We start from the raw sequence: 26,837 nt of genomic DNA, 5'->3' as shown, positions 1-26,837 counted from the left end.
AGCGGGTGTGTGTGTGTGCGAGCGGGTGTGTGTGTGTGTGCGCGCTATATTTAACAGCGCGAATCGTGTACACTCTGGTCGAGTGTGTGATAACTCGAGTGTGTGTGTGTGATAACTCGAGATATTATCCGGCTCACCTGTCAGCTGTTTACTGGAGAGGACAATGCAATTACCCCCACCCCCTCCACCCCCCATGCGTTACACAGACACGTGCCACCCCCCCCCCCCAGGGGTCACACAGACACGCGCCACCGCGAGAGAACAAACCCGTGGCGCGTTGGGATCGCGAAGTCAGATAGAGGCGGGAGGTTCACTTCCTCCCGTCTCTCACGGTGGTTTGCTATTTGCAACCCCAGTCGCGTGGAATTCACGTGGCCCGTTTGGCAAGATGTTTTAAACATTTTAAATTCACGCCTGTCAAACCCATAGGGCTTAACCCCGTATTGTTGTAGGGGGGAATTGAGTTTTTAGGTCAATAGGGCGTACAGCCGTTTTAATTCGGGCGCAAAGAAATATCACAATTTGTGATTTTTTTTATGTTTCTCCCTTGTGATGGAACTTTGAAGGATGAACGTTGAGATGTATAAGGGCACGGGGTGACCAATAAGGTCTGCATTGGTCTGTAATAAGGTGGGGCACTGATAGAGCCTACGTGCTAAACTCGCTGATAAGGGGTTGACAGGTATGCAGATGGAACGATATATATAGCCCTACATCATCGGATACAGCGACATTGCATCGTGTGATTCCACAATAATGACTCATCCACCCGTGGATGTTAACATTGCTGCTGGTGCCGCTGAAGTTGTGCCGTTGTTGACAACGACGGCCACATCACCCGGTTCCTCTTTGGTGGCCACTCACCGTGTGCGGCGAAACACCTCCACCATCACTCTTGGCTTGGTGGTGGTTTGTACACGACGTGGTGACCGACTTGAAGCAGGGCTGCCTCACACGATCGGTGTTAAGTGCCCGATGATTCCACGGAGACAGCAGAAGAGCTCTGCAAAAATCCTGAACCACCAACTCATCACCAGCTATCAACTCCCTCGCCTGGTACACAGGAGGTCGTGGATTCGACCCTGATGCCTGCTGTATCTTTGGAGTTTGCGGTCTCTCTCTCTCTCTGTAGCCACGTGGATTTTTTTTACTCCGGGTCCTCCGGTGTTTCCCTAAACTTTGAGAATCAACCTCACGCGTTTCGAGTATTCGGCCGCTATAACATTTCCACACGACACCCCTCTTCGTTGGGCTATCATTTATGGCCAGGTCGCTTCGCAAAAAGAAAAACCAGAGATATCGTAAACCTCTGTGGGCCTTACCTAGTGAAATACATGTTCTTTTTTAGTAGTGTTGGTTTAGCTTTCTCCGCAGCACGGGAAGGCCACCACCGCCAATGTCGCCGGGCCTGATGGTGGAGGAGGGGACCTCGCCCGGGCTACCAAAGCAGAGCATCACCACAACCACCACCACCACCACTACCACAACCACCACCATCACCACTACCACAACCACCACCACCACCACTACCACAACCACCACCACCACCACTACCACATCTGCATTTGCAGCCACCGTCTCCCACACACACACACACCAGCCGCTCGCTCGCTCTGCCACGTGACGGAACATCCACCAAGGCCGTGCTCGAAGTCTCCCCCCCACTCACCACCACCTCTGTGACCTCCTCCTGCGAAACGGCGTTCCCGTTCCGTCGCAACCCCAGCGCCGATCGCTCCACTTCTACGCACGACGTATCGTGGCGGTGACTTGAAAAAAACCCCCACAAAAGACGCGCCTCCTCTCCGTTTTGTGTTTGCCAACAGCGATCAGCTGCTCGAGCGACCAGTTTCGGTGCAGCGACGGGACCCAGTGCTTCCCGGGGAGCTGGCGATGCGACGTGATCGTGGACTGCGCGGATCGCTCCGATGAACGCGGCTGCGGCGGCAACGCTACGTGTAAGCTCTTCTTGCTGGCGGCATTTAGCCCGGCGTGAAAAACCTCCACGCGGCCGTCGATAGCGACGCCTCACGAAGGGCAGCGTATCGTAGGTGACGTTCCCGGCAATGCCCATTCCTTTCTGCACATCGCATTATGAGCGCGGCATCACGAGCACAGAATGCGCCGTGAAGAAGGGTGTCTGGGTTATTGTCGAGACGTGTCGAGTGCTGTGCTCGCTTTGTCTGTGCCCGTGCACCACCGCCAATGCAGCAGCATCACAAACACGCAGGAGACACCATCACAGCGATGATGATGAAAATACTACACTCTTCCTCCGCTGCTCCTGACGGGGTTGTCTGCTGGGTTGACCACCTGAATGTGGAGTCGTAGTCGTTGCTCTGCCATGTACATCAGCAGCCATACCACAACAACTACAAGCAGCATCACCAAATCATTTGTTTTGTGATTTGATCATCAATATGATTTGACCATGAGCAGAGTTTTTGTTTTTCCACACTGATGCAGTGGCTTGCATCTGGAGGGTGTCTGATGACTGAGTTGGCCACTAAAGGGTCTCAACTTCTTATAATGTGGTCACCCTCTCTCACTTGACTCGAGCTGACGCAACATCAATGTTCAGCGTCTGCACCTCTAGGAATGGCCTCGCCTACACACAGAAACATTCGGCAACCGACTTGCTGATGCTGCATTCGCTCAGAGCACTTTTTTAGAGGAACAAAACACATATATACTGGGCGACGTTTCGAGCAACGGCCCTTGTGCAGGTGCTATTCAGAAAATCCATAACAAATAAATGGAGGAAAATAATTGTATTCTTCCTTGGATTACTGTAAGGTTCACCATGCCCGCATCTAAATTCCAATGTATTTATTCTTAAAAGATTGTTCGGCTTAACACATCGAGAATCTGTTTCACTAAACGGACCAATGTGTATGAAACATAATGCGGATGTTTGTTGTGTTTCTCATGTTCTCCGTCGTGCGGCTCAGTCCCGACATCTTCAATTGGTGAGTGACTTCACGCACCCCGCGACGCGTCACCTGCCCTGTGTGCGCTTAGCCGCACGAGGGAAGCCTCCCCCCACGTCACGCGAGGTCGAATCACTCCGGCCGCGTGCTGACGTCACGCGTGCCATAATGACAGCTCGCGTTCACCGGGCGGTCGGGTGGCTGCTGCAGGGCATTCGTCGTAACAAATTCGCGCGGTGCTCCTTTGAAAATAAAAACAAACCAGGGACCCCCAGCGGGTCCACGCATGCTGGTGACGGCGTCACGCAGCGGCGGCCTGCACGCAGCCGCCACTCGGCCCACATCGGCAAATTTGCCTCGCCAGGTCGTCCCCCGCCTCTCTCGTGGTCTCAGGCTCCTTGGGAGTCGAGGTTGACTGGGAGTTTCCCTATCGGGAGGGAGGTCAATCGCCACCACCGTCCCACGATTTTTTTGGGTTGAGGGAGCTCCTCCTTCAACGCCTCACAGACATACTGTACTGCACATCTGTGAAAGAGCTTTCTAGCTCATCGGATTCCTCCAGTATGTATATACATTTTCTGATTCTGCTCAGCAAATCTACGGATTTGATATTGGGAATTATAGATCCGATCACAATTCTTCCCCTGATGAACCAACTGTGATCACGGGCCGCTTAGGAGTTTCTCAGCAAGCAACTTACCCGCAAACAAAGACAAAGATCCCCCGTGTAGACTTCACGGACTGTTGGGGCAAGTGCTGTTATCAGGCACACTATCTGACGCTCACACTCTCATGCAGACACATTTGCTCACCGCCCCGTGCCCGTCTGTTGATCATTCCTGAACAAAAGTGTCGTGGCAATTGCATCACCACTCCCTCTACCGCGTGGAAGGTGATGCTGTCGCATTACGCCGGGACATCTTATGGATAAACCCTCAACTAATTTCAGATGTTTGTTTTCCAGTCCGATTTTTCAGATAATATCTAAAAACACATCCCGTATAAATGTAATGTTGTATTGAAGACAGTCATAGGCAGCAGGAGAAAGGGAAGGTCTTGAGTCTGGACTTGAATGGAGGCAGGGGGTTGAGAGTAGAATCAACGTCATGCGTTTAGAGTATTTGGCTGCTATACGTTTCCACATGATAAGCCACTTCGTTGAGTTATCATTTGTGGCCAGCTCGCTTCGGAAAAAAGAGCATTGTAGCTCAGTGGGCCTTACCTGGTAAACAAAAAAAAAGCTTTAGTTTAGCATGGATGGTTGAGGGTAATGGAGTCACAAACTCGGGCACAACATGATAGAAGGAGCGACCTCCTGTAGAGTCGAGGTTGACTGGGAGTTTCGATATAGGAGGATGCCTTGGTTGCTGGAATGGAAAGCATGTCGAACTTCTTTCGTACGTATCCAACCGTGCTCATCGGAGGTGCGGAGGGGATTAAAGTGAGATGAAAGGACAGAGTAGGGGTAGCAGGGGATGAGTCAGTGGGGGACCAGGATGGCCATGACCAACAACATCTTATACTTGCCGTTCTGCTTATTTTATGTCTACAGCGTCATCATCTCCACCTTATCTTCCAACCGCGTCTGTTGGTAAGTGCCCTCTATTCTGCTCACGTATGCAACACCTCAGTGTCATTGCGTGTAACTTGCATTCAAGCGATCCTGTAATCCCCATGTCACTCATGTCAAGGTGATTGCTCGTTATAAGGAATGGCTTTGCTACCCTTCACTCATTGCAAATAGTCACGTGATAAACTTTCACGCCATGAATGGGTTTTTTTCTCCCTTCTTCTGGACAGTTTTGTGATTATATAAATCACAGAGAACCTTTCAAATATACCAAGCATGCATAACTGCGCGTTGCATATTGAAAGTCGTGGGGGCTCAACAGTGCCGGATTAAGCTAGCGCGGGGCCTGTAGCATATGTAATAAAGGGGCCCTAAATAAAATAAAAAACACATCAATATTAAAACACACATTTTTAGCTCGCATAGTAAAGTCATTGTATTTTTCCATTTGCTATACAGCCAGATAATACGACAAATCGCTAACCTTAAATACCCAGTCGTTCGTAAAGCTGAAGGCGGTTTAGTACTAAAGTAATCGAGCAAGTGCAAAATCACTGAACCGGAATTGATATCGGAATTAAATCGCAATTGATAGCTTGAAAGCATTTAGCGCGGGGCCCTTGAAAGTGCGGGGCCCGTAGCTATACATATGTAGTAGCTAAATCTTGACTTGAAGCTTTCGTGACTGCAGGAATCCATACTCTTTGGTTCTTTCGGTAAAGTCACGTAGGTATACCGACGTGACTTTACCGAAAGAACCAAAGAGTGTATGTAGTAGTAGCTACTTTTGCTACTAGGATCATCCGGCACTGGGGCTCCAACGGACAAACGCCACGAGCCAATGGGTCATCATCCCCAGCACGCGCACATCCCCGAAAGTCCCAAAACGCATTCTCATCGGCCCCTTCCCCTGGCACCCAGGAGCGCCCATCCGACTGGCCGCGGGCGGCGCGTGCCACGGGCGGGTCGAGGTGTTCCACAACGGATCGTGGGGGACGGTGTGCGACGACCTGTGGGAGCTGCAAAATGCCCACGTGGTGTGCCGCCAGCTGGGCTGCGGCGAGGCGGTGTCCGCGCCGCTCTACGCCTACTACGGAGTGGGCAGCGGCCACATCTGGATGGACAACGTCCAGTGCTTGGGTCAAGAGGCCGAGCTCTCGCACTGCGGCCAGAATGGCTGGGGAGTTCACGACTGTAGCCACAGCGAGGACGCTTCCGTCATCTGCTCGCAAGGTGTTTGAGGGTGTGCGTGTCTGGGTGTGTCTGTGTGTGTGTCTATGTGTGTGTCTCTGTGTGTCTATATGTATGTGTCTGTGTCTTTGTCTCTGTGTGTCTGTATGTGTGTGTGTCTGTATGTCTGTGTGTGTGTGTCTGTGTGTGTCTGTGTTTTATGTGTGTCTCTGTGTGTGTCTTTATGTGTGTGTGTCTGTGTCTCTGTATGTCTTTGTGTGTGCAAGCCACTAGCGCTATGAACCCGGCGACCCGAGTTCGATTCCTGTTCACGGCCAACACCGGTGGTGACGATTATCTGAACCGATCCTGGGCCTCCCCTAGGTCGACTCAGCCTCAAATGAGTACCCGGTGTTGTGTGTCGTAAACATCGCCACCGGGGAGACAAAGGCGGCCGGGCGTGGTGTCGGCCACCCACCCCTCGTGTGACCCCCCTCCCTGCCAAGGCTGTCTCCGACTGTTTTCGGTGACATTCGTCTCTTCTCTCGTCCTCCTCTAGACGCGTGGGCTGCGTCAAACACGCTGTGTAAGATCACGTTACAGATTCATGCACAACACCACATTTGTACAACACCACATTTGTACAACAACACATTTTTACAAAACCACATTTTTACAACACGACATTTGCACACCGTCACATACCACATTGTTTAGGACTCGCCTCGTGTTGTTGTGCTGTCTGTCGTTGTGAATCACTGACGCCTGTGTGAACAAAGAGCTTCACAGCTCATCGGATTCCTCCTGCAGTCCAAATAAAGATCCCGATTCTGCGATGTTGATTTACACAGCCTACGATGGCAATACTTTCTACATTAATCGAAGTGATTTGAGTACTATTATTCGTACTTGATTGTGTGTCACATTGCGTTAGCACAAACTGTGCACCGTACACCACGCGACACGGCAAATCAATAAGCGCTGTCACGTCAACAACAACAACCACAACCACGCTGCTCGCTAAAGCCCTGCACGAGTTAAGTTCAACTCACGTACCGGGCACCCTTTGAGAATGTGTTTTTTATTGTCTGGGTCAACCGGGCAGACGCGAACTAGTCTCGATTTGAAGTTTTCGTGACTGCAGGGATCTATACTCTTTGGTTCTTTCGGTAAAGTCACGTAGGTATAAAATAAAATAAATTAAATCACGACGTTTCGATCGTAACACAAGCAACCGTCATCAGGTTGAATACATATAGCAGGAAAACTGCTGACAGGAGAAAGAGCTGCTGCAACACGAGTTTATCTCGGATGTTGGTCGATATAAACTCTTGTTGCAGCAGCTCTGACGCTCGCTTGTGTTGCGATCGAAACGTCGTGGTTTTATTTAGTTGATACCTTCGTGACTTTACCGAAAGAACCAAAGAGTAGAGACGCAAACTACACCAAGTGGCAGCTCTTGAGAGCGATTCTCGGCTTTTGCGTCACAAGCTCGACACACGCGAAGGTGATGACATTTGTGTTGTTTTTTTGTTTCTCAAATGCAATGTTTGCACGCACAACGGCGGGAGCAGACACCACAAGCACCACAGGTGAGATATCTCTCAATGATTATCATCATCATCATTATTATTATTTCACTCACGCAGCGCAGACGCGACACACTTAGCACCAATCACGCAATGCCTACAGGAGCCCAATTTATATTCACAACCGCGTTGGAGCGCATACATCAACGCATCAGACGTTCATTCTCAAGTTGCTTTCAAACGCAAAAAGATGCTAATTTAAAATCTGCACTCGTTGATAACCTGCGTATATGTTTGTCTTTTTGTAATGTCTTCATCATCATCGTCTGGAGCAGCTACGACAGGTAATCCGCGACGCGACTTCGTGCACAAGTAGAACTATATAGAGCTTCAGGCGGCCTTTATTACATGTATGTTTCTAAACAACCGAGTTAACGTGGCTAGCGGTAGCATGTTCTTGCTTAGAATAAGAGAAACGTGTTCACACAAAAAAAGCACCACAACTCTGATTGGCGCCTAAAGAGCCCGTGAGTTCAATATGGAGTTGGCAACTCGTCAAAACTCCGCGTTCACAACGAAGAACAATCACGCTCGTGCATGGACTCTGCAATGCTCAAACACCGTCACGTCACATTTGCTTTTGGCCTTAATCTGTCCAAATTCCACCGTGGTTTACTCGTGTCACACACATTGCTTTGTAGCAGGGCGCTGATTTTACTTTTATTAATTTTAATGTTTTACCTACGTGACTTTACCGAAAAAACCTAAGAATATGAATAAAAAAGCGCTGGCCCCCTAGTCTGGATAAGCGGCCACCTTAAGGGATCTCAGATTTAGTTCCTTGAAATTTGCTTCAATGGACCTTTTAAAAACATGTGGGAGGCTTAACATTTATTCGTCAGTTTGTATTCTCTGTCTCGTAATTAATAGATGACCCATTCAGCAGACAATTTGGGATAAGACAAAATAACACATCTAAAGATCGGATGTTTTCCCACGAAATATATACTTTTAACTGGGAACACGTGAATGAGGACTTCTACGGACCGCCTCCGGATTTGATGTTCTCTGTAACATTGACATTGCGTTTTTGTGTATCTCTTTCAAATGTTCTGAAGTCCGGCCAACCACAGCCAGCGGTAAGTGATGTCTTTCTGCCCTCAGGAGTGCTTCCTTATTATCCCGAGTAAAACTTGCCACTTGCTAAGACCTTCCTTCAGTAAAAAGTCTTTCTGCATTGCTGCTCCGCGTTTCTGGAATACAGCCTGCTCCTCCCCATTCAATCCACCCACCGATATTATTTTGTATTATTATCATCATATCCCATTTTATAAAAAATATTATTGTGGTATTAAATATTATAAGCTATTTAAAAATATCGTTATGAGCATCATTGTAAGTATGTTGATCTTATTTCGCAACGTACATAACCAACTGTGCGAATCGGAGTTGCGGGGGAAGGAAAACAAACTAAACATAAAAAGCATTTATAAAGGAACGAGTTTGTCAATCTAGACGATTTAAAAGTGTGTATCTCCAGTGGCTTCCTAATACTGGAAGGAAGAGCGTTCCAGACGGCCACGGAAGCGCATCTGAAAGCGTGCGATGCAGTGATATGTTTGTTCAATAATATGAGCTGTACATTTTTAATGATTACATATATTGACATATTTGCGTAATATTTAAATACTTGAGTCATGTCCTGCTCTTAAATGTTTGCTTTGGGTCCTGATAATTACAGGTCAGAGGCCTTACCAAAACAAACCAATCGAGATAGTTTATTTTTTATTGAAACCAAAGTCAAAGTTGCTTAAGACTAATATCTGTTCAGAATACAAGGAAGTTGATTCAAAGTCTAATTTGGGCTCTTTGAGGGTCACATGACGGTGTAATTCCATCTAAAAATGCCAATGTGTCGGATGTATTATCAAAAATCCATTATTCAACTTAATTCAACTTCAGCTTCAAATCAAGATTATTTCAACTGTTGCGATCCTCCACGCGGTAATGGGACCTCTGCCTCTGGATTGTTTTGATCAGCAAAAAAAACTCACAAGCTGACATTTGTCTCATCTCCACCCCTTTGTTTTTGTATCAGATTTTCTAATCCGGCTGGCCGGGGGAGGCACATGTCATGGCCGGGTGGAGGTGTTCTACAACGGTTCATGGGGCACGGTGTGCGATGACATTTGGCAGGGATCTCATGCCGAAGTCGTGTGCCGTCAGCTGGGCTGTGGCTATGCCCTGTCTGCCCTGCAAAGCGCCTACTTCGGGGAGGGCAGCGGTAACATTTGGCTGGACGACGTCCAGTGCACTGGCAACGAGTCTCGGCTCTCCGAGTGTGGCCACCCTCCGTTTGGCATTCATAACTGCGGCCACAACGAAGACGCTTCGGTCATCTGCTCGAACGGTAATCCCCCCCCCCACCCCTCATGTTCATCGCGTCAACCTTTATATATACAGGGTGCTTCACACAAATGTTTACACTGATATGGGACTATCGTTTTTAATGGAAAAAGAACGAATAATACACTCAAATGAGTATCTGGTGCGATGTGTAAACATCGCCACTAGGGAGACAAAGGCGGCCGGGCGTGGTGCTGGCCACCCACCCCCTCGTGTGCCGTGCCGGCCTTCATAGGTGCAACTCGCTAACAGCACTTGCCCCAACAGTCGGTTGAGGCTATACGGGGGATCTTTGTCTCTAAAGATCCCCCGAGTCAATTACACTCGTTCTGATGTCCTATACATCTACAATTATATGAATATCAACGATATATATTCCACATCTCCGTTGAATAAAAAGACTTCCCGTATCTACAGGCTCTTACCTGGTCTTGTAGACGGGGAAGTCTTTGATTTAAGGGTTTGTGTGACCATGTGGATGCTGTAGGTTTTTAATTGATACATATGTGTCCTCTGGGTCATTGCAATTCAACAAAAGCATAATAAAATATAGAAGTATGTACAAAATAGTAAAATTACAACAATATATGAGAAATATTGGAAAGTCCACTTCGGTGCCATTTGCGAGGATGGGATTATGGTCGACTATATTCTAACCATTGCACTTCATGTGCCGTGTGTTGCTTTAAGACAATAACCCACACACACACAAAATGTTTGTCCGGACCATGCCACCTGCATTTGCAGCGCATTTTTGTGTGTGTGTGTATGTTAAGGTTAGTTTTATATGACGTGTTTTCTTTTTTTGCTTTCTCTGCAGATATGTGGGCCACTTATAAAACGGGTAAGATATTTAACCTGTTCTGTAATGTTTGTATTACCGAAGTAAAATATAAATTTACGTGCGTCTTAATTAGAAATTAACTTTTTCCCATAAGCCCTGTAAAAATATGTACACCTACTACACTGTAATAATAGTAACCTTTAATGAACAAGTCTATAATTAGAACAAAACTACAAACATGTGCTAAGACATAGACAGAACTGAAGATATCTATAAAGAATAGTGACTTTACCGAAAGACCCAAAGAGGTATAATCGTACAAATATCAAGAAGATCATTTCCAGCCGTGACTCAGAGACTCCGCGGAGTAAGACTCCGGATTCCTCCTCGTTCGTCCGACGAAACGGGCGAGCGGCCTTCAGCAGGCTCTTCCACCTGGTGGTGGCGGTGGCGGTGGTGGTAGTGGTGGTGGTGGATCTGCTGGTCCGTGCGTTGTGGGAATTCGACGCCACAATAATGGGAGCAGCCACGGAGTGACGGCGCTCCGCCAGGAGGGTTTTGGTTCGGGGGACAGCGAGCAACATTGAGGGATGAGGACCTTTAAAGTCCATGCGGGGTGGGGGGGGGATGGCCAGATGTGGAAGCCCATGGGTGAGAGCACGATGAGTTTAACGTCTCGACGTTCTGCGCGGCATTGTCCACGCGTAATGCCATCGTGGTGGCCTCTGCGCGGCAAGAATGGCGCGAATACCAAATGTACACATTCAGTGTCTATTTCGTGATGGTTTAGTTGTTACTTATGTATGTTGAACTTCTCGCGCAATGTATGTTGCCAACCGTGATAATCGGAAGTGTGGGGTGGGTCTGGGGGGGAGGGTAGTCTGGGTGGGTCTGGGTTTGGGGTCAGAGTTAGGGGTCAGAGTTAGGGGGACAGAGTTAAGGGTTAGACTTGGGTTGTGTGTATTTTCTTCGGCTGGCCATCGCGACCGATGAGTAAAATTCACGTGGACCCGCTTTCTTCCATGCACTGTCATTGGTAAACTTTGATTTTTCCTTTTATCTCTTCCCAATGGCTTCACCATCATTGTCTGGACTGGACCTGACAGCTGTGTCCGGTGAGATATAAAATCATCGAACCTATTTCCACCACACCAGCTACACCACGACTCGTGGACTTGCGCTCAGCCTGTCAATCCTCTAGCAGGATCAGGACCCCCCTCCCCCTTCGGTGTCTATTTCATGATGGTTTAGTCGCACGTCTACACGTTGAACTTCTTGCGCACTGTACATAGCCAAACGTGCTAATCGGAGGTGTGAGGTGGGTCGGGGGTCCAGGGAGGAGCGCTGATTGGGTCAGGGTTCGGGGTTCGGGGTAAGGGGTCAGGGTTCTGGGTTAGGGTTGGGTTGTGTTTATTGTCTTCTTCGGCCATCGCGACCGATGAGTAAAATTCACGTGGACCTGCTTTCTCACATGCACTGTCATTGGTAAACTTTGATTTTTACTTTTATCTCTTCCCAATGGCTTCACCATCATTGCCTGGACTGGACCTGACAGATGGGCCCGGTGAGATCTAAAATCATCATACCTATTTCCACTGCACCAGCTACACCACGATTCATGGACATGCACTCACCTTATCTGTCAATCCTTTGGCAGGAAAGGGCCTTCTCACGCCGTACAGGTCTTGGGGGTTATTTGACCATACTTCACCATGCTGGTCAGTGTAGGTAGTTGACGGCAAGGAGCATAGGACATAGAAGTAGTTGAAGCACAGTCTGTTGTTCTATAACGCGGTAGTTGCGTTCCTGAAGAACACTGCATTATGGAAAAATCGCGTTATAATAAACAATATATAATATAGGGGGTAAAGCACAGTCCGCGATACCGCGTGAGGTGTGTATGCAGGCTGAGCAAAGACCGAGGCGCGTGGGTCGCATCTAGACGCATCCAGCAGCATCCCACTGCCTCGTGTGATGATGCTCCGCCAAGGCAGCCGTACGACCGCTTATTCGTTCCGTTCACTCGATCGCGTTATATCCAAATTGGAGCCGCGATGTAAAAAATGCGTTGCATCCAATTTCGCGTTGTGAAAACACGTGCCGTTAATAGGACAGCAGATCGTACATCAGTGGGTCTTGCCACATTCCCCCCTGTGTTCACAACTTCGCGCAGCTGCACGGACACCGATGAAAACCTCGCGTCCGTCACGGTCACCCATCGGAGCACTGTGCAGGCTCGAAGCGTCTTAGCTTTCGAGATGTGATGAGATCGGGTGACTTTGTCACAGGAATACTAGAACACACATAGCAGTAATGCACAGAAGCACCAGTGCATGCAGTAGTCTATACCTGCTTAAGTTTGTAATTGATATTAATATTTACAATAGAATGAATGGTGTACCCATCCCGTGCCCTGCGTTCCATCATGATGTGTAGGGAACCTAAAATTATGTTTATCTATCGGTGAGATATCGTTTATCATATGGTGAGATTATCATTTTGAAAGGCGCTTTATAAAACTGAGTTTATTATTAATACTGTAAAAACGTAGTTCAGCGGAGGCCAGATGTTAACTACCTCGCCTGGTATACAGGAGGTCGTGGGTTCGATCCCGACCCTGACGCCTGTACATTTGGAGTTTGCATGTTTTCCCTGTGGTCGCGTGGATTTCCCTCCACATTTAGAAACATGCTTATAGAGTATTTTCCTGGTATAAATGTCCACGTGATGAGCCACTTCGATGAGCTAGCCTTTGTGGCCAGGTCGCTTCTGAAAAAGAGCTGCATAGCTCTGTGGGCCCTCACCTGGTGAAATAAAATGAAAAATAGCACAATATATTATTACAAGTAATAAAAACTGCGAATGAATTAATCACAACATTTATGAATTTCTCTCGTTCGCATGGCAACCTTGTCGTCTGCAGTCGTGCCAACATCGGGTAAGGGCTCTCATCATTTCTCCCCTGGGTAGCGTTGCACCGCCGTGCTGCCAACGCCTACCATTCATCAGTGATGTTTGGGTCGGATGGCGTGAAGTAAAATGCTGTGTCGTGCACCCTCCATCCACCCGACACGGTCAACGATTAGCGCTGTCATCACGTGATGAGCAAACGTGGCCAGTGTTGTTGCTGCTAACAACGTGTAACAAATTTGGTGCAGACTTTTCGCCGGCGCTTACAACCAGCATAATCGGGCACCTAGTTTGTAATATGGGAAAATACCATTATATAGGCTATTTGTAAAAAAATGTAATCGACTTATATTGTTCATATTGGAAAGTATCATATGACAAATTCTAAGTGTCATTCCACCTTTGTATAATTTGACAAAGAATGGTTCAGCCTTTGTCAAATTATACGATGGGGCTAATTTACGTGTTGGTGGAAAGTGAGGGAAAACAACAAAATTGTTGATATTAAAAAAAAAATGTTTTACAATATTTTTGCAAAAAAGATAACCATAAAAGCAGCTTAAGTGTGTGCGGTGTCTCTCTGTTAAAAACAACTGATTCTCTAATGTATTTTTCTGTCTCCTTCAAATGTCCGCGTTCAGAACCAGCCACCACGACCGCCGGTGAGTACTGCGTGACGCGTTGCTGCCTGCACGTTGAACTTCCTTCGCACCGCACATGGCGCTGCGTGCACGCCACCACGGGGGGTTCCTGCCGAACCTGCGCGGTGATGACTGCTCTTCGCTAGGCGCAAGACGTCGCACCCTTCATGTTTGACGATAAACTCTGATGCCTGAAAGCGAGCGCATGTCAGCACACACTCGCTATCCTCACAGCTCCGACTAGCACGGTCGGCTACGCGCGGTGCGAAAGAAGAAGAACACACAGCGTGCCCCCTCCGTAACAAACAACTGGAGTCGCGTGACGCAAAAGAGAATCTCTTTGGCCAAGGCTCCTCCTTTGCCTTTCGACCAAGGAAAGCCGCCGTGACTTCGTAGCTCCGAAGCAACAACAACAACAACAAAAGCGAGCCGGCCTACGACTGTTCCCGCCGTTATCGTTGCAGATTTTTCCCTCCGCCTGGCTGGAGGCGGCACATGCCACGGGCGGGTGGAGGTGTTCTACGAGGGCACGTGGGGCACGGTGTGCGGCGACATCTGGGGCCTGCAGCACGCCGGCGTCGTGTGCCAGCAGCTGGGCTGCGGCTCCGCCTATATGGCCCCGAGGAACGCGCGCTTCGGACCGGGCAGCGGCCAGATCTGGTTGGACGACGTCCGTTGCTCCGGCACGGAGTCGCGGCTCTCCGAGTGCCAGCACCTTTCCTGGGGGTATCACAACTGCGTCCACGGAGAGGACGCCTCCGTCGTCTGCTCTTCAGGTGATCTGTTCGAACGTTTCACGTGCGCGCTCGGAGAGGGGGCGTGGGGGCGGGGGGAAATAAAAATGGCGATTGCAGCGTGCTCGCTTGGCCAATCCGAGCGTTTGGCGTCGAGTGGGAGGAATCGACAGAGAATGCAGAGAAAACACTCGGCGTGCTTGTACAAAACATCGCAACGTGTTCACGTAGGATGTAATTCAAAGTAATGATGGGGGGCGGTTGTGACACCCGATATTTATTTGAACACCTTTCATTGTGACTGGCGTTGGCTTTAATCGACCAAAGTGCTCTGCTTTGTGAAGTGTGTGGATCTGTCATTAGTTGGGCAAAAGTGTTGAAGCATGACATGAATTTTAACAAGTATTTTTTTTTCTCCTCTCAGACTGGTGGGCTATCCCTACTTTCGGTAAGACTATTTTGTAAATTTCTAGTTATTTGTATATACAAATACGAACGTTTACATGTGCTGATTAATGTTAAATGATGTATCCTGCCATGACGTGGTGCAATGGGCCATGACACGATACTATTAAATAAAAAAAATCGTGAGTTCAGATCCCAGTTAGGTGTAGCCTCCAGCCTTCTTCCGTCGAAATCCATTCCGTGCATTATACACACAGTGAGTCTGAGACTGTGTTTTCCCCCCCAGCTGCTGAATGCTGTTCTGGAGCATTTAACAGTACGAACGCCATACAAATATGTTAATCGGTACCAGGGTGGGTGACAATAACCGTGGTTTAAGAACCCTCGCTCCCAACGCGAACAGTTCAGACTCATTACGTGGCCATATCTAATGAAGGTGAAGTAATAAAAAATAATTAAAATGTATAAAGCGCCCTTAAAACAATCTTTCTCAGGACGCTATTACTAATCATACAACATCAACCGCCATTCGCCATTAAGTGGCCGTGACATCACCACGGCGCCTGTGCCAGGCTACGTGCACTTCGAATGCCCGCTGGCAGGTCACGGGACAAACCCACACGCACATGAACTCTGTGTATTCGTGGAAGTTAGGTGACGTAAAATTAGACTCGAATAGATTAGGTAGAAGAAGTGGAAACAAATAAGATATAATCAATAACAGGTGACACAAACGTGGTTGGAATCTGCACCAGGAAGCATCGAGCTCTTGTTTATCTTAGGCAAGCTTAATGTAGTCATAAGAAAAGAACAATGAAAAATATATATTTTTAAAGGTTTAATTTGCACATAAATGGAGACGGTCCATTGCCCAACAGGTCACCTATTTTATATTCATCCTTTGAAGGCCTCACACAGTGTTGTTGACGAACACGTTGAGTTGTTACTGGTGGTGTTATTGTTGGCTGTGCTTGTGCACCATCGCCACCAAATAATTTGTTTGACTAATCATCTGTTGCTTGTGTTCCTCTCTCAAATGTCGTCTTCATCAACTGGAGCAGACCCGACAACCTTACCTAGTAAGAGGCCCTTTCATGTTCCTTTTCTTTGCCCGGGCACGCACAAAACAATAAAATCACAGAGGCCATGGGCAAACAATAGCCTGCATTTGCAGGAATCGTGTAACAGTGTCTCAACATTTGTGAAGCAAACAGAGTGTTCTACGCTATTTTCCATAACTGTGTAATAACGACTTGACACACTTCTCTTGAGATGGCACTTTATTGAAGACGCGTTCACTTGACATCAGGCGGAGACCCCAGTGCAACATCCTCGATTCTCCCGCGCATCTCCCTTTTATACCAACTCGAGGCCACGCCCCTCTTCTCGATCATTCTTGCGGATTCTGGACGCTCGCTCCACCGGCAGACTCTACTGTCCTCTTCCGTCACCTGACCACGCTCCCTTCTCCAACATTCCCGTAGCCACCAGTCCCTTCACACACTCACAACTGATAACCCTGTCATTACCTCCCATAGCCATTACTGTGTTCGCACTGTAGGCAGACTCCCTTGTCATTACCTCCCGTAGCCACTAGTGTATGCACACTGTAGGCTGACTCCCCTGTCATTACCTCCCGTAGCCACTAGTCTATTCACACTCCAGGCTGACTCCCCTGCCATTACCTCCCGTAGCCACTAGTCTATTCACACTGTAGGCTGACTCCCCTGTCATTACCTCCCGTGGCCACTAGTGTATTCGCACTGCAGGCTGACTCCCCTGTCATTACCTCCCGTGACCTCTAGTCCCCTCACACCGCATGCAGGCTCGATTGTCATTGCAACTGCATAATCACGCGTGAAGTTTGCAGAACATTCATTCGTAATCATGATCATGATCGGCACTGTACAGTTATCTGTTGAAAATGAACATAATGTTGATCATGTTTTTTGTTGTATTTTTATCAACATGTGACTTTAAACTTACGAAGCTACGAGAACTGGTAACGTGGAACACAACGCTGCTTTTTTTTCCTTTAAAAACGCACCGTGATACTCTCGGCGACATATATCTGTTGTTTTCAGTATTGTTTTGTGAGAATTTTGCCTTAAGATTAGCTAAGCATCCTTAACTCTGTCACCTTTGCAAATACTATCATTGCATGCCACTAACATTTAACAAATATATATTTAAAACTTACACCATGAATCTGCTTACATATTCATAGAAACCAACTTTCCACTGACTTCCAGTTGTAAAAATTACCCAATCATCAAATGACAGCAACATTTTTTACATGTTTAGCTCAACAACATGTGTTTGTATCTCTGTGCTTCAACGTTGTTTTGCGTAATAGAGGATTTTGGGTTAGAAAGTGTAAATATAAATGTGTCGTTAAACCCGCCACCACCCGACACAGCCAATAGTAAGGTTTGTCACGTAAACAGAACGTGCCAATTTGTTACTAGTACAGCACACACCGGTGTGTTGGAGAGTAAACTCACAACATTTCGATTTCGAGTAACAACGTTTCGCCTGTAGTTACAACTAGCATCACATTTATATTAACGCGATTTAACCCAAAAACCTCAATTATGGATAATATTGGCCGCGAAAGCCTTGGACGTGCCACATTTTTTTATTTAAAATAACGTTTGTGCTTCTTTCTCCTAAACTTTCCTGCTTCATCATCTAAAGAGGAACCCACCACTGCCATTGGTAAGTGCCCTTTACCCTCGTGCGTTCATCACTTGCAGTGACGGTTATCACTGTTAACGAGGAGCTTCGTGAATAATCCAACACTCTCCACCGCATCGTGAGTTTAGTTCTTTGCTCAACAACGTGCAGTTAAAGAAATATTGCAACCATTCTTTCTTGATGACTAAACTCACTTTCATTGAGCAGCGAGCTCATTGTTAGAGGTGACTGGGCCACACATTATAGCTCATGGAAGTGGATTATGTTTCACCTTCATATGTGGGATTTTACAGTGGCAGCCAATTAAATTTAAACGCACGTTTCTAAACGTGGAGGGAAAAACCAGAGAGAAATCCATGCGACCACGGAGAGAGAGATCATGCGATCTCTAAACATACAGGCATCATGGTCTGCGGATGCTCGCCCGGCCTACAGGGCGATGTCAGTGAGCGATTGTCTTTGGGCAAGACGAGCAGCTGAGTTGCAAGGGCACAATTCGTACTTCACCTGGGATTTTCATCCAGAAGCAGAAGAGAATAAATCCCCCCCCCTTTGAACCATTGACCATTACGCAAAAATATACGGAATTGATTTCTAACGCAGCGTACTGCGTGATCTAGGCATTTTTTGACATCCGGCTACAATAATAAGCACTGCGTGTGCGTGTATAATTTGATGGAAATCATTACGTCGCTGATTTTGACTTAAACGTATGCACCATATCCCAATGTATTTGGCAAATTATATAAATCACTCTCAGTACCGTAAATATACATGTGTATCTCATCATAAAGCAGAAATATAGATTTTTTTGCGTGGGAAAACTTACACGTCTTCATTAACTATATCGATTTCGCAAAACATGATTCCGTAAAATCAACCACCACATGACATGGAAACACGAATCATAAACCCAAATCATTTACGGTGGAAACTTGGCCAGGAACCACCCAGCCAAGCTGCACCGCGTCATCGCTCCCCCTGCTCACAGATTTTCTCACCTTTGCATTCGGATCAGATTTCCCGATCCGCCTGGCTGGAGGAAGCGCGTGCCAGGGCCGGGTGGAGGTGTTCTACAGCGGTTCGTGGGGCACGGTGTGCGACGATATTTGGGAGCTACCTCACGCCCAGATCGTGTGCCGTCAGCTGGGCTGTGGGCCTGCCCAGGCTGCCCTGCAAAGCGCCTACTTCGGGCAGGGCAGCGGTAACATCTGGCTGGACGACGTCCAGTGCTCTGGCTACGAGCCCCGGCTATCCGAGTGTGGCCACCCTCCGTTTGGCAATCACAACTGCGGCCACAACGAAGACGCTTCGGTCATCTGCTCAGAAGGTTGCTTTTTTTGTCTGCTCGAGTTTATCGCCGTGATTTTGTCCGTGCGCGTATATGTATGCCGTGTGTGGAAACGCGATGCGCGACGTAATTGGTAATTCCAAACGCTCCGCCTTAAAAGGTGAATGTTTGCAAAAGAAGTATTTTGTATTTTTTTGCAAGAGTTGGATGCATTGAGACGCATCGCGTTCAAGCTGCACGCACACGCGTGCAAATTATGGCCTTGTTAACGCATTCACCCAGGTGGAAATATATTCGTATATACTGTACGAGCTTTACTACCCGGCTTTGCCCGGGACTTGGATTCTTGTCTTGGATTAATACACGGCCTACGCGGAGGGTTTGAGGGGGGGGATGCGTGACGTCAGCAGGCAACACTGCGTGACGCTTCCGCATTTGGGTGATATCACAGATGTGACGTCACCGCTCACTTGCGTGCAAAATATATGCATTATTGCGCCCCCCCCCCCCACCAAATACAAAAGTCTATTTTTATACTTTTTGCATTGTGTACAGTCTAGAAGATACCCACATGCCAAATTTCAAGTGTGTTGCATGTCGGGAAGTATGCTAAACATTTCGAACAGACACACATATTCACAAATTCCCCTTTTATATATATAGATATGCTCAGGGAATAAAATACAAGATAATAAATTGTATCACAATCAGCAGTGTAAGAATTCGCAGAGACATCCTGTTAACCTATGAATTGCAAAAATGTTATCAGTGCAAAGGAAATTTGAGACAATGTGAGATAAAAAAAAACTAGTGAGAATGGGCTTACATTTTTTAACACTGTACAAACACCATACCACAGATGCAGAGTTTGAGGTGTGGGTTTTAAATTGGAAAGCCTTGACATGCTAGGCCATCCACCCAGATACCACGTCTCACATAAGTCTCACAACGTAGTATCTGGAAACAGTACCATAAGAAAATCCAACTCCATTGGATACCGTGTGTCATTACACGGATTTTGATTCTTTTAAATGTTTTCAATGCTGAGAGGAGATCGACAGACGTCAGCTCCTCGTGGGATTTTTCTGAACCCAGTGTCTGCGTTATTACTTGAGGTGTGTGGGTACATTTTAAAGAAAGTCATCCCCATCACTTCACAAAACATTTCCTGTACTGATATCAAATGATCTGTATATAACTGCTACCGAGGGGTAGATTTTTGTGTGACAATCGCACGCTATTTTAACATCGTAATATTGATGCACTCACGCACTATTATTAAACTACTGTCCACTGCAGCGTATTCCATTTCGTAAACGTGAATATATTCGATAGGGCAGAAGTTAACGTTTGTTAAAAATGTTCATTGGTTCTGTTACCACGGAAAAGAAAAATGGCTGCGCAGTTGCTCACCGTGTGTGTTGTGATTGTTTCTCTCGCGTGTCTGCAGCTTCTACGCCTGGAACAGAACCACCTACACCTACCTACTCCAGTAAGAGTCTTGAAACCCATTTGCTTTAGAACTGTGCCTCCACACAAGTAAACACTCTCAGGGCCGATAGTAAAGTAGGCCATTGTTGATCGGACAATAGCATCGCTTCATAACAACACCATTAAAAAAATTCCACTGTGCATTTTGGATTTGCATCACCACATCGCACACAATGCGTGATGTTCGAATGATCGGACAATAATGGGAGTGAGTCCCTTCCAGGGCTCACACTGCCCACAGACAACTTTTGTGTTGAGGGAAACCAAGGCAATGGACAACTCCACCCATGTATGTCCACTTGCAGGCCGCGGGCCTTCTTTCAAGTTGTTTGGCTAATGCCCGGCTCTCTGACAACAACAACCGCCATTTGCCATTAAGTGGCGATGACATCATCACGGTTCTTGTGTCAGGCTCTGTGCAATTTAAGGCCACGCGAAGTCTCAAACGCCCACGGCAGGAGGTCACGAGGCAGACCCAGGTGCCATGGGTTTCCGGAGATGACTGTCAGATGCATACATTTGTAGTGACATCGTTGGATGTCACTGTGTGAGGCCGGCCTGGGAGAGACACGGTGTCCGCGAATGTGGATGCAGTACCGGCCCTAGCGGGGCTGCGTGAGCGCTGACTGACAGTGATGGATGGCACCACGCTCGGCGTGCAGTGCCGGCCCCTACAGGATAGGGTGCAAGAGTGCCGGCCATGGAATAGGGTTACAAGGGGCCATGGTACTCTGGTTGACCCCGGAGGACACGTGACCGGTGGTGTCTACACGGGGGCCTCCAAAAGGGGGCTAAGGGTGATCACGTGTTCAGGTCGAGATCCTGCTCGACGATTCTAGAAGGTGGTCGTGGCTAAGGGTGGAGCGAGCCCCGCCACACAGGATATAAGCCGGGACCCCAGAGGGACCGGCTGCTGTTGTTATCCTGAAGGAATTTACGTTCTACATCCAAGAAGAGTCTCCAACACGTGGACCTGGACCCAAGTTGTGGTCCTGTCCGTGGTAGCTAGTTACTGTGTGATTAGTGTAGTTAGCCTGGTGGTCACCACCATAGGTTGTATAGTGTTTAACCAGTGTTGGTGTTAAATAAATGTGTTGCCTCTAAAGAGTGTGTCTGCGACTCCGTTTGAGCCCACTACTCATTAACCCACACATAACTCCTTACCCAAATACTTGTCTCCTAACACTAATACTCTCTACTCTTCTAATTGAAAAGTCATCTTGTGCCAGGGCAGGGACAGCTGCCACTGGGGGTGCCCTTTCTGATGCGTTAGTTACTACTTGAGCACACCGGTTGTGAGATGGAGAGTAAACCCACAGAATTTACTGTTGAGTACGACATTTCGCTGGTGATTACAACAACCAGCTTAATCAGGCCAGTTTCCAGAATTGTGTTTTGTTCACGTGACAAACCTTACTCATTGGCTGTGTTGGGTGATGGTAGACTAACAACACATTTATACTTACACGATCTATCCCAAATGCCTTTGTCATGAATATTGGTCGCGAAAAGCCTACGTGTTAAATTGGCGAATATAAGTTTAAGGGGTATACCATCTTGATAATGTTAGAAGCTTGATTATATTACAATGTGAATGACAAATGCCAGGACACTATGACCGAACAAAATCTACATGTCTCTGCAGGGGCATGCCTGTCTCGCCCGTGTCAAAATGGGGGCACCTGCGTGGAGGAGAATGTCTACCCCTATTACTCCTGCAACTGCATCCCATTCACATACGGCGAAAACTGTGATTATCAAGGTGAGTGGACTGCGTTGCGTGTGTGCGTGTCCGGGTGCAGAAATGAAAGTGCTGTATGCCAAGTATTTTTCTCTCTTACAACTACAAGAACAAGAAAAAGCACTGCGGCAATTTAAAATCGAATACAGAGGCTGTGATTGGTGCGTTGGCGGATATATTTTAGCGACAATTTTGTTCTAGAAAATGTTCCTTTGTCTCCACCACTAAACAACAGAAAAATCTGAAAGGCAATGGGTTTCGGTTATTTTATGTCACGGGACGAATCTGCATGAAGTTAGAATGTGGACCAGAGCAACTTTTTGTTGAAAACAAGTGTTACAGTTCTGCAACAGTCTTCTGCCTGGTCATCCATTTTTCACGGAATCTTAACATCTACAATGAGACGGAAGCAACTTTGACGTCGTAGGATGGATGCATGGCTGAATAATAACGATGATGATGAAATGGACATCCTTTTTAATAACTGCCGTGTGTCTATATTTGTGTCCATAGCAACTCCACGACCATCGCCTGGAACGGTGAGCCCTACTCCCCCTGCCGGTAAGTGTCTCTTCTCCCTCTCTGTTACTTGCACCTAGACGCCTGCCTCGTTCCGATTCTGCTGCCACTGCCGTTGTTTGAGTGCAGCTGGTGTAGACCTTTAGAATCGTGAACAGACCAAACACAATCACCAAGGGCGGCCTTACCGCGCAATGCTGGCTACACGGTTCTGTAATGACGTCTCTCTTGCTGCAGCTGGCTGCCAGTCCAACCCATGTCTCAACGGAGGGACTTGCGACGATAGGTTGTACTACCCCAACTACTGGTGCGCTTGCATCTCGCCGTGGTCGGGCAGCAACTGCGACTACTACGGTGAGTTCCTCGTTGACGAGTGTGTCGCTGCAGTAGCGCACGTTTAATGAGTGTAATCCGATAGATGTCACGGCTTAATCAGTAAAATGCAATAGATGTTACGGTTTAATCAGTAAAATGCAATAGATATCACAGTTTGATCAGTAAAATGCAACAGATGTCACGGTTTAATCAGTAAAATGCAATAGATATCACAGTTTGATCAGTAAAATGCAACAGATGTCACGGTTTAATCAGTAAAATGCAATAAATGTCACAGTTTGATCAATAAAATGCAATAGATGTCACGGTTTATTCAGTAAAATTCAATAGATGTCACGATTTGATCCCTAAATTGCAATAGATATCACGGTTTGATCAGCGAAATACAATAGATGTCACAGTTTGATCAGTAAAATGTAATAGATATCACAGTTTGATCAGTAAAATGCAACAGATTTCACGGTTTTATCTGTAAAATGCAATAGATGTCACGGTTTGATCAGTAAAATGCAACAGATTTCACGGTTTGATCAGTAAAATGCAACAGATTTCACGGGTTGATCAGTAAAATGCAATAGATGTCACGGTTTGATCAGTAAAATGCAACAGATGTCACATTTTGATCTGTAATAATGCGTTTTGTCTTTTTCAACTGGCTTCATCCTAATTACCTGGAGCAGTTCCTACACCTTCCCCTGGTGAGCAGAACATATCTACTATTGCCCGGCCTCACCCTCGCTCTGTTAGACTTGGATGCTTTCCATAGATTTCTTTGTAATCTGGAAGAATCACACTTTTCTGATGCAATACACCTCTTGTGTGTGAGCTGATAAGATTTTCTGAACCAGTCCTGTGACTCCCCGAGGTCGCCTCAGCCTCAAATGAGTACCTAGTGTGGTGTTTAAACATCGCCACTAGAGAGACAAAGACGGTCAGGCCTGGTGCTGGCCACCTACTCCCTCGTGTACAGGGCTGCCCTTCATAGGTGCTCGCTCATAGCACTTGCCCCAAAAGTCTGTTAAGGCTCTATGGGGGATCTTTGTCTTTGCTGATAGGTGCCTTGTTTCACTCGCTAAGATGTATTGTACGCCGCTTAAGTGTGTGTGCTTTCGCTAAGTTCTCCCCACCTGAAGAAAGACGCTTGTGTTGCACCCGAAACGTCGTGATTTAATTTATTTAAATGTTTTACCTACGTGACTTTTACCGATTAAACCAAAAAGTATGAATCCTTGCAGTCACGAAAACTTCAAATCTAGAATGTATTGTATAGTCATCTAGTGTTGGTTGATGTGGTCCTAAATGATGACTTGGTTCCTTGGTATAAACAGGTACAGGGACAATGGAAATGTAAGATAGACACAAATATTGTTGAGGGCCTTGTGCCCGTTGTACCCAGGTCACTCTTGCACGGTCGGGACTCTGCTGGTCTCTCCTACTCTCTCCGGGTTTAACCAAAACAAAACGTGACTTGATTTGCGTAAAAGCGACACACCGATCATGCACACTTCCCTTTAATGCCTCTTGCTGCAGCTGGCTGCCAGTCCAACCCATGTCTCAACGGAGGGACTTGCGACGATAGCTTGTACTACCCAAACTACTGGTGCGCTTGCATCTCGCCGTGGTCGGGCAGCAACTGCGACTACTACGGTGAGTCCCCCGTTGACGAGTGTGTCGCTGCAGTAGCGCACGTTTAATGAGTGAAATCCGATAGATGTCACGGCTTAATCAGTAAAATGCAATAGATGTCACAGTTTAATCAGTAAAATGTAATAGATATCACGGTTTGATCATTAAAATGCAACAGATTTCACGGTTTGATTATTCAAATGCAATATGTGTCACGGTTTCAGCTGTAAAATGCAATATATGTCACGGTTTAACCACAAATAATGAACTTTCGTCTTTTTCAACGGACTTCATCTTAATTTCCTGGAGCAGTTCCTACACCTTCCCCTGGTGAGCAGAACATATCTACTATTGCCCGGCCTCACCCTCGCTCTGTTAGACTTGGATGCTTTCCATTGATTTCTTTGTAATCTGGAAGAATCACACTTTTCTGATGCAATACACCTCTTGTGTGTGAGCTGATAAGATTTTCTGAACCAGTCCTGACTCCCCGAGGTCGACTCAGCCTCAAATGAGTACCTAGTGTGGTGTTTAAACATCGCCACTTGGGAGACAAAGACGGTCAGGCCTGGTGCTGGCCACCTACTCCCTCGTGTACAGGGCTGCCCTTCATAGGTGCTCGCTCATAGCACTTGCCCCTAAAGTCTGTTAAGGCTCTATGGGGGATCTTTAAGTTGTCCCCACCTGAAGAAGGATGCTTGTGTTGCACCCGGAACGTCGTGATTTTATTTATTTAAAATTTTTACCTACGTGACTTTACCGAAAAAAACAAAAAGTATGAATCCTTGCAGTCGCGAAAACTTCAAATCTAGAATGTATTGTATAGTCATCTAGTGTTGGTTGATGTGGTCCTAAATGATTACTTGGTTCATTGGTATAAACAGGTACAGGGACAATAGAAATGATAGATAGACACAAATATTGTTGAGGGCCTTGTGCACGTTGTACCCAGGTCATTCTTGCACGGTCGGGACTCTGCTGGTCTCTCCAACTCTCTCCGGGTTTAACCAAAACAAAACGTGACTTGATTTGCGTAAAAGCGACACACCGATCATGCACACTTCCCTTTAATGCCTCTTGCTGCAGCTGGCTGCCAGTCCAACCCATGTATCAACGGAGGGACTTGCGACGATAGCTTGTACTACCCAAACTACTGGTGCGCTTGCATGCCGCCGTGGTCGGGCAGCAACTGCGACTACTATGGTGAGTCCCCCGTTGACGAGTGTGTCGCTGCAGTAGCGCACGTTTGATCAGTAAAATGCAATAAATGTCACAGTTTGATCAGTCAAATGCAATAGATGTCACTGTTAAATCAGAAAAAAATCAATAGATGTCATGGTTTGATCACTAAAATGCAATAAATGTCACGGTTTAACCACAAATAATGAACTTTTGTCTTTTTCAACTGGCTTCATCCTAATTACCTGGAGCAGTTCCTACGCCTCCCCCTGGTGAGTAGAACATATCTACTATTGCCCGGCCTCACCCTCGCTCTGTTAGACTTGGATGCTTTCCATTGATTTCTTTGTAATCTGGAAGAATCACACTTTTCTGATGCAATACACCTCTTGTGTGTGAGCTGATAAGATTATCTGAACCAGTCCTGGGACTCTCCGAGGTGTTTAAACATCGCCACTTGGGAGACAAAGACGGTCAGGCCTGGTGCTGGCCACCCACTCCCTCGTGTACAGGGCTACCCTTCATAGGTGCTCGCTCATAGCACTTGCCCCTGGAACTCGCGGAGGATCGGTCCGTTGAACAAAATAGATCCGCGGTTTGGTTCGTAAGCACGACTGTACGTTCGGAGTTGGACAGTTAAAAATAATATAATCTAACGGTGGCTCGTTCAAAAGTGCGGATGTTTGTCAGTCGGCGACTGCCCATATTAAACAATGTAAAGAAGATGACTTGAGTGTGAGTTTGCATTTTTATGATTATCCTTAAGCCTGAAATGAGCAGATAATCGCGACCTTTAAGTTACAATATAATGACTGCATCTCTTTGTCTCTTTCATATCACCTTCATTGTCTGGACCAGAGCCTATTACCTCTGCCAGT

The 26,837-nt window shown here is 46.9% G+C and overlaps 1 protein-coding gene and 1 long non-coding RNA gene across 2 annotated transcripts in view; both read left to right on the top strand.

Annotated features, from left to right (window-relative positions):
* The first annotated feature begins 3,216 nt into the window (after nt 1-3,216).
* LOC144942438 (scavenger receptor cysteine-rich domain-containing protein DMBT1-like) overlaps nt 3,217-26,837 on the top strand; it is a 132,162-nt gene continuing 108,541 nt past the window's right edge. The window contains exons 1-6 of the mRNA XM_078869311.1: nt 3,217-3,316; nt 5,422-5,725; nt 9,287-9,609; nt 13,842-13,853; nt 14,405-14,716; nt 18,768-19,109. Of these exons, the coding sequence (XP_078725437.1) occupies nt 3,217-3,316; nt 5,422-5,725; nt 9,287-9,609; nt 13,842-13,853; nt 14,405-14,716; nt 18,768-19,109 (1,393 nt within the window). The remainder of the gene's footprint in view (nt 3,317-5,421; nt 5,726-9,286; nt 9,610-13,841; nt 13,854-14,404; nt 14,717-18,767; nt 19,110-26,837) is intronic.
* On the top strand, nt 22,265-23,110 carry LOC144942238 (uncharacterized). Its single transcript, XR_013639343.1, has 3 exons — nt 22,265-22,320; nt 22,813-22,860; nt 23,056-23,110. It is a non-coding gene; the product is annotated as an uncharacterized LOC144942238 (long non-coding RNA).

Source organism: Lampetra fluviatilis, chromosome 27 (assembly GCF_964198595.1).
Source record: "Lampetra fluviatilis chromosome 27, kcLamFluv1.1, whole genome shotgun sequence".
NCBI classification, from domain to species: Eukaryota; Metazoa; Chordata; class Hyperoartia; order Petromyzontiformes; family Petromyzontidae; genus Lampetra; species Lampetra fluviatilis.
The sequence above is the reverse complement of the archived record's forward strand: the minus strand, read 5'-3'. Positions and strand labels throughout refer to the sequence as shown.